Genomic DNA, 8,478 nt, shown 5'->3' with positions numbered 1-8,478 from the left:
AAAATTTTCCTTTAAGAAATCGTCCCTTCAAAATTTTTCGTCTAAACTATTGGTCCCTAACGTCAAGTTTGCTAGAGATTAGCTACGACTTTAGCCACCGATTAGCTACGAAATTTGACGTTAGGGACCAATAGTTTGAAAGAAAAATTTTGAAGGGACGATTTCTTAAAGAAATTTTTTGGAGGGACTAAAAACGAAATTTGAAATATTTAAAGGGACGAAAAAGTTCATTAACCCTTTATTTTATTCATTTTTTATTAAATTTTAGTATTAAATATTCATATTAAAATTTTATCATATTTACAAAATTATTAAAATATAAAGGATTAAATGACTTTTACAAAATAAAGATTCCATCAAATTTGACTCTGGATCAAAATTCCAACACGTGAAAATTCGTTTTTTTTTTTTAATTTTTTGTTTTAAGTTTTTTTTAAAGAAAGTTTAGTTTTAGTTTTTTTTATTTTATTTTATATGTGTGTATATATATATATATATATATATATATATATATATATATATATATATATATATATATATATATATATATATATATATATATATTTAACTTTATTGATTGGTTGTTAAAATATAGTTTGAGACTATTCATACTTCTAAATAAAATTATGAAATTAGATGTACTATTTTTCAAGATAAATTGTTAGTAAGAAACTTGTTTGATATAAGATAAATTTTATTAAGAATTACTATATCTTCAATTCTATATATTCCAATATCATAAATTTTAGTGGCCTAATATGCTTACTTAGACTCACTAGTCTCAAACCTACCAACCTCAATAATGGTTTGCATGCTGTTCTTCTTTTGCCTAATTTTTTTTCTTCCATGCAGATCTAATCTCAATTAATTTCTACCAAGTTTGATGAGTTTGGATTTGAGCCATATAAAGGTATGTGACATAAAAATCTTAATATCTATCATATAAGAAAAGTCTCCCTTTTCTTGATCAATGAGACTGTCCACATCAGCACCTCACTCTCACAAAATTCCACATCATTCCCTCCTCATTGTGTGCTGCGGCAGTTCTAAGGGTGGAAGTTAAACCTCTCAACCTCTCATGATCTTGCAGTTACGGATTCTTTACTTTCTCTGGCTTCTAAACTGCTTACAGCAATAATGACCTGTTTAAATGGATTCTTTACTTTCTCTGGTCATCCATGCAAATCTTTTCAACACAACGTCAACATGTTTGTTCTCATGCTTTTGCTATGTCTCATGGTCATTTTTTTTAGGTTTGACAAAAGGATAGCAGCTTTTGCTGAAGATAAGTTCCGAAGAGATGGTATTGATGTGAAAACAGGATCCATGGTTGTGAAGGTATCTGACAGAGCGATTTTTTGTACCATTAATTTTTTTTCCACTTTATTCCACTTGATTTTTGTTCTCAGTGGATGGAGTTTTATTGTACTTTTTTTTTGTTTTGATGTGTATCCGCAGCTTATGTGAAAAAGTCACAGAAAAAATGGATCGCAGCACGCGGCGGCGGGGACGGGCATAGTATTTGGCGACAGGCTAATTCTCCAGGAGGAGCTGAACTCTTTCCGATGACGGCATTGCCTTCTTTGAATGTTTCTTCTAAGCCGAAGATGGTGTGTTCAAGATTTTTCCGTGTTTTCTTATCTATATGTTTAAATTAAAGTTTGAAGAGTTTTTTATTTTCATGTGTATGTTTTATGGCAGAAAGCAATTGGAGATATTGCTGAAACGTCAAAATCGTCTTCATCAAACATGGAGATTGAGATAACAGAGCTTCTATACAGTTTTATGTGTCTGTTACAGGTAGGTTCTTTGTGATATTCTTTACATAAATAGTGCTTATCTTGATCGGTTCTTTGTAGTATTCTAGGTTCTCTCATTTCTTTCTAATTGTAGTGTGTTATTCATGTATATGTGTATTGAACATTAATAATTTCTCTTAGAGTGTGTTTGGATGGAGCATTTTAATGAGGGAAAGTAATGTTTTGAGGGAATTTAAAATGATTTGACTAAAATCCATTGTTTGGATACAAAAGTGAAGAATTGTTAAAATGATGGAAATTTATGGAGTATTTCATCTAAGTTAAATTTAATCATTTTGAAATGACACCAAAAACCAAAGAATTTGAAATTCCTCTCATGTTCCATAGAATGTATTTATTATTATTATTCTTCAAAATTTACAAATTGGTCCTCATATTTTTCAAAATTATAAAATTGACCCCAAAATTTTTTTAAAAAATTGCAAATTGGTCCTTAATAATTTTTAAATTTTACAATTTGGTCCTTCAAATTTTTAAAAATTACAAATTAGTCCCTACTTTTTCATTTTTTAATTTGGTCCAAAAAATTTAAATTTTATACAAAATGACACCAAAAATCTAACAATCAACTATCTTAATACTCCATCCAAACAAAACAATTTAAAAATGAATGGATTTGAATTGAATCATTTGAATTGCTTTGAATTTTAAATTACTTTAAAATTTCTAATTACCTCATCCAAACACACTCTTATGGTTTCAGCCACAATATTCTTATGTTGATGGAGATAGATCAGCTCTGAATCTGCCAAGGTGCTCACTTTGCTCTTTCCGTATTTTGTGTATGTTATTCTTTGTTGATTAATTCACTACTCTATTGCAGAAGAAGAATACATATTCATCTTCCCACGATTTTCTGAATGGGATTCTTTGCATCTCTTTTCTATTATGCTCTCTGTTTCTGCTAATGAGGCCGCTACACTCTGTTGTCACCGTAAAAATAAAAAATAATGATCTCACTGGATGGTGGCATTTCATTTTGCAGAATCCTTCAATTTCGCTAGAACAAGTTGGGGCTGTTGGGCCAATCTTGCTCGGTTTTGCACCTCCTTCCACTCTTTCAGACTCCAGCTCATCCAAGGTTCTTGAAATCATTATTGACCATCAATTTTTACTACGTTACTTATGTTATATCACACTTCTATTATGTATATTTGATTAGTGGTAATGTATTGTTTTCTGCTGTTGAGGTTTCGGTTCCTAATCCATTCAATAGGCCTCATGTCGTGTTTCTGCTGGAACTGAATGGAATCAAAGGTTTCTGGCCTTCTTTTGAGTATAATGATCAATTTCTATAATATGTTCTCTTTCTTTAAATAATAATTGTCATATGGTGCAGGTCTTGAAAGCATTGCTCCGGATAATGCAATGTTCAGCAAGTCATCATGGGATGTAAATTTTATTGGTTCAGATAAAGTTGACATTCAACTTCCAGGTGAATACCATGGAAATTGTGAGAGCCATGCTGAACATGTACTTCTCTTTGTCTTTTACATGAGGAAACTGAAAAGCTATAAGAGTTAAAATAAATAAAGATTGTGCAACTTAACCATGTTTTCTTGATTGTACTTTTGGGTTACTATCTAGATTGTATTTGGTCTGTATGGCTTTTAAATCAAGTATAACATTCTTATAATTATGTGATCCATCATGATTCATGATTATCTGTACACACTTATTTCCATTTGAGGTGGTTGAGTTTTCAGGTTGTTTTAGTGGTGAAGTTGAAGGTTGTATTGATCAGGCTGCCAAGACTGAAGTACCTATGATCAGGCTGCCATGTATCCTTATGTTAATCTTTGATTGTTACATGATGATGGCTCTTTTGTTTAACTACTTTATGTAATTTTCTCTTGCGTGTTTGATTCATCTTCTCTTTTTTCCCTAATAGTGTTAGGAAACTTTCTGTCGGCTCTGAACAAAGACAATAGCAGATCGATACAAGCGGGACAAAAACCATTCCAGGCTGAGAACCGCTTTGCTCCCGCTACCTGCTATTTACCCTATACTGGCCGCTATAGTGTGTTCTGCACCGCTAAGGCTCTTCCCATAGAGGTCGGCCTCTTCTCTGTTCCGCTATAGCGGGATAGCTATTAACTACTCTGAACAAAACATGTATTTTAGTTTATTGCTAATCCTGCTCTTTAATAGTTTTCTTGGTGTTTCTAGATTGGTGGACCCCTTCTCTCATGCAATTTTTCATTTTCTCGCCTTAATCTATGCTTATGAAAACTCATTTATATTGCCAGGGAGGTGTATAGAATTTTAAGCATGTTTATATACGAGACTCTGATGAACCTTTCACTTCTCTTACAGATATGGAACTGTTCTTGAGACGAAGGTAACTCCATAAGTTCACTGTCATTGCAGATTGTGAATTAATCATCACTGTATTATGAACATTCATGTGATGATTACTATCATTTTATTGTGCAGATAATAGACGCCTTCTTGAGTTTTTTGAGACACCATATTTAAAGTCGGGGATCCAACCTCTCCATGGTGCTCAAATGACCCTGCAAAAATTATCAAGATTTTCCAACCTATCTGTTGTAAAGTATGCTATCGCGTTCATGAGTATACATCACCTTTGTTGTCTTACTCTTATTCACACCTGTTTTCGCACAATCCAAGTTGCTCTCTAACGCTGAATTAGACTAAGAATTTTGAGTTTTCAATGAGCAAGGATGATCGTATTTGGAATTGTGGTGAAGGGACTAATGGTTATGTTCATAGTAGGTTTAAACCAATTGGTGATGGTGTTGTTGGTTTGTCGAATAATGGAGGTGGAACCGGTATCAGTTCGTTCATGCAACAAGGAAATGATAGTCTATGCCACTAAAGGCTTTTCCCACTTTAGGTGGGTTGGACATATAAGCCAATAGGCACAATAATATTTCATGATCAGAATAGAGAGTGCTTAAGAATAACTTTGTTTTCATTGTTAACTATCCAAATTCGTATCTGATAGTTTTTTATATCTTCCATCAATTTCATTCTCATTCTCTGCTTTTGATGTTGTTTTTTTTTCATTTATTTCCCACAGGATTGAAACGGATTGATATGTTCTATAATAGTCGTCATGGCTCTCAATTTCTCATCCAAATCTAAAACTCAATCAAAAGTAAGTAGTTTATGGAATCAAAATGCCTATCTATTCCAAAACTTGAAAGATGATTGATGCCCCCACTGCCTAATTACACCTCTGGTGTATTTTCCAATAGGAGCTTATCAGTATGGTTTTTCTTTTTGTTAAGGCACAATTTTTGGTTGAGAGAAAAGATAATTGTGCAATAGCATCACATGGTGCTAGATTTCTATTTCGTGGATATGTTGCCAAGATGTGATTTTATGATCATAAGAGTTTCCTTTGTTTCTTTTCGTTCCTTTACTGACCAAATGCATAAAGTTGGATTGTTGTCAATGAGTTTTTTCTTTTGTATGTTTTTTTATCATTGATGTCAAACAAAATCTTGAGTTCAATTACGATTGTTGTCAATGAGTTTTTTTTATCATTCTCTTATATGGTTGATTTCATTGGTAACATGTTTATTGGATAGGTCATTAGATTTTCATTTACTGATGCGTGACACAATATTTGGAAGATACCATGAATATGTCTACTAAAGTGAGAGTATGCATCTTTCACTATAAGTATTGCATGCTATCAGTTGATGTTCAAGCCATTCTATCTTGATTTAACGTGTTAATGTGAACATTTGAAGCCATATGAGACAAAGCCGGACACAATAGAGCTAAACTAGCAGGTATGACAATTGAGTTACCATGAACTATGTCCTTATGCTTAGCTTTTAAATAGAAATGTTTGTCCTCAGGAATTTGCAAGATATCAACCATAGCCTTGCCACACCAGTTATCTTTCTAAAGGTTTATCCGCGCACCGTTATCGACTAACAAGATGGAATTATCAAACAGAATATTCCAAAACGATTTACTCCTTATCCAGATAGAGGAGAATACATGAAACTTTGCCTGTCTACCTTTTTTAAAAACTTTGGGTCTTAAAATCCTAGACCAATCCTCATTGTCATTTTTATACACCAACATTGTCTCAGATTAGTTACATCATTAGGGCGCATAAGAGACCTCAAGCCCAGACCACGGTGATTTGAAGAGTGGTTTTACATGATGAATTATATGGATGGTGGAGAATTTTTGTGTGAGTTTTTGGCGCTAGGGGCTGATTTCTCCTTCCTTTTTGTTCACTCTTGTGCTTTGTTTTATAGTTCCTTTTGACAATTCTAAGATCTACTTTTCATGGGATTCCTTCTTGTATAATGAGTAAGTTTTCACAAGTTCTGTAAGACACTTTAATATCATGTATGTATGGATGTGAAAGAGTTTGAATTGAGAATTTGTTAGAGTCCAAAAAATGTATATGATATCTCCATGTATGCATGAGGTACAATCATGAAATATATAAAACAAAACAAAAAGTCAAATTAATTTTAAATCTAAATAAACTGTTTTATAATAAATTACGGTGATTGAATCTTTACCGCACTTGTTTCGGTCTTGCACATATTTGACGAATATTTGGAAGAAAGTTTATGAGTGGATGGGAATAGAGGATGGTTTTACATTGGATGACTTTGTGGATTTCCTATTAAACTGTGAGAAGGTGAAATGTCACTCCAAAAGGAATATTATGGCGGTCATTTGGATAGCTACGGTTTGGTCAATTTGGCTTACTCGTAACGCTATCGTCTTAAAAAATGAGGTCTTTAATTTTGAGGAGTGTATGTCGGCTATCGTTTGGAGGTCGTGGAAGTGGCTTAGCTCTAATTGTAAAAAGGCTGACCTTTGTAATTTATATTATAAGAATACTCTACCTCTCCTCTGTTTCAGGAAGTAGAGGCTTTCCGTCCTGTTTGTTGTGGTTTGGAGTATCCCTTATACTCCCTTTAATGTTAACTTTTGCCTATTAAAAAAAATTATAAATTAATAAATGATATTAATAAGAGTATATTCTTATTTATTTCTTTTTTATAAAATTTAAACATTTAATCGGACAAGTTCATCAATGATCAATATATATTTATCTATATATATAATATAAACTAATTGAAATATTAAAATTAAAACGTTAACGGGTCAATTCCATCTAAATACGAAATAATATAGTACGGACACACACGGGTAGTTATATGGTACGCGTATATGATACTTATATTAACACATTTAATTAAATATTGAATAATAACAACAATAAATTTACTATTGATTTAAATATTTTTATAGATAATTCCAAAACAAAATCATTTATATATAGGAATAATTATACGATTGATTCAAATATATATATATATATATATATATATATATATATATATATATATATATATATATTAAATAATATATTTGATTTTTAAATTGATTTTAAACTATTAATATTAACGGGAGCATGAAGTTAGTGATCAAAAAATTGAATATTAACGGGAATATTAAATTGCTCATCAAAATATTGAATATAAACGGGAACATGAAGTTACTGATCAAAATATTGAATAATAACGGAAATATGAATTTACTAATAACGGGAACATGAAGTTACTGATAAAAATATTAAAATATTAACAAGAACATGAAGTTAGTGATCAAAATATTTATATTAGCGGAAACATGAAGTTAATAATCAAAATATTGAATATTAACGGGAACATGAAATTACTGATAAAAATATTGAGTATTAACAGGAACATGAAATTACTTATCAAAATATTAATATTAGCAGAAACATGAAGTTACTAATCAAAATATTGAGTATTAACGGGAACATGAAGTTACTGATAAAAATATTGAGTATTAACATGAACATGAAATTACTTATCAAAATATTGAATAACAACGGGAATATGAACTTACATATCAAAATATTGAATATTAACAAAAACATGAAGTTGCTGATCAAAATATTAAATATTAACGAAAACATTAAGTTACTGATAAAAATATTGTATATTAATGGGAATATGAAGTTATTGATCAAACTATTGAATACTAACGGTAACATGGAGTTATTAATTAAAATATACAATATTAAAGGGAAGCGATGTTAGTATGTTGAAAGTAAATGTGACTAACTTTATTGCCACATTTTGTTCTACTGTTGGTAAAACAACAATAATTTAAGTCAAATAATTGATCTTTTCAATTTTTATTGCATACTAATAAAATGACACTAAATTATTCTTTTATTTAAAATCAATTATTTCTTAATGGATCCTCTATATTTCTTAAGTGCATCCTTGGATGTATTATTCAATCTAAAATAATATAAACTTTATTTTCTTAATTTTCAATATTCAGTTTTTTTAATATTTATTTTTAGAATTTTTTTTCCATTTTAACCCAAATTTAATCTTTTACTGATAGCTTTTGTTTTTCTCAATTTCAATGCGCGAAAACAACGGGTACCCGTGCGAACGCACAGGTATCACACTAGATCCTCATGAAAGAAAACATGGTGAAATAAGAAATTCCCTTCTTATTTACACTAGGCACAACCTCAATGCTATCTGGCCGGTTTTTCTTCCTTTGTAGACCACAATCATAACTTGCTTTTCATCAAAACACAAGTAATTGACCAACCGAACTACACTCTTCCTAAATATCTCATACTTTCTTTGATTTCCCC

At 31.0% G+C, this 8,478-nt stretch overlaps 1 protein-coding gene across 2 annotated transcripts; it reads left to right on the top strand.

The window, feature by feature from the left end:
• Nucleotides 1-2,636: 2,636 nt before the first annotated feature.
• On the top strand, nt 2,637-4,791 carry LOC131624089 (uncharacterized). 2 transcript variants are annotated; one of them, XR_009290451.1, is made up of 7 exons: nt 2,637-2,901; nt 3,011-3,077; nt 3,160-3,255; nt 3,527-3,601; nt 3,718-3,875; nt 4,070-4,161; nt 4,257-4,791. XR_009290451.1 is itself a non-coding variant. In XM_058895077.1 (5 exons), coding segments are annotated over exons 1-5 (414 nt in total). In that variant the 5' UTR covers nt 2,637-2,727; the 3' UTR covers nt 3,720-4,051. The 2 variants fall into 2 exon arrangements, 1 of the variants encoding a protein (XP_058751060.1); XM_058895077.1 differs by lacking the exons at nt 4,070-4,161; nt 4,257-4,791 and having other exon boundaries at nt 3,718-4,051.
• The last annotated feature ends 3,687 nt before the right edge of the window (nt 4,792-8,478 follow it).

The sequence above is a fragment of the Vicia villosa genome, unplaced genomic scaffold (assembly GCF_029867415.1).
Source record: "Vicia villosa cultivar HV-30 ecotype Madison, WI unplaced genomic scaffold, Vvil1.0 ctg.000101F_1_1_3, whole genome shotgun sequence".
Taxonomy (NCBI): Eukaryota; Viridiplantae; Streptophyta; class Magnoliopsida; order Fabales; family Fabaceae; genus Vicia; species Vicia villosa.
This window is presented reverse-complemented; position numbering and strand designations above follow the sequence as displayed.

What these genes read in the sequence shown, in the direction of transcription:
- LOC131624089 (XM_058895077.1), top strand. Translation starts at nt 2,728, where the DNA reads ATGAGGCCGCTACACTCTGTTGTCACCGTAAAAATAAAAAATAATGAT. An exon ending in CAGACTCCAGCTCATCCAAG is followed by an intron (nt 2,902 to 3,010) that starts GTTCTTGAAATC and finishes TCTGCTGTTGAG; the next exon opens with GTTTCGGTTCCTAATCCATT. An exon ending in AGTTGACATTCAACTTCCAG is followed by an intron (nt 3,256 to 3,526) that starts GTGAATACCATG and finishes TTGAGTTTTCAG; the next exon opens with GTTGTTTTAGTGGTGAAGTT.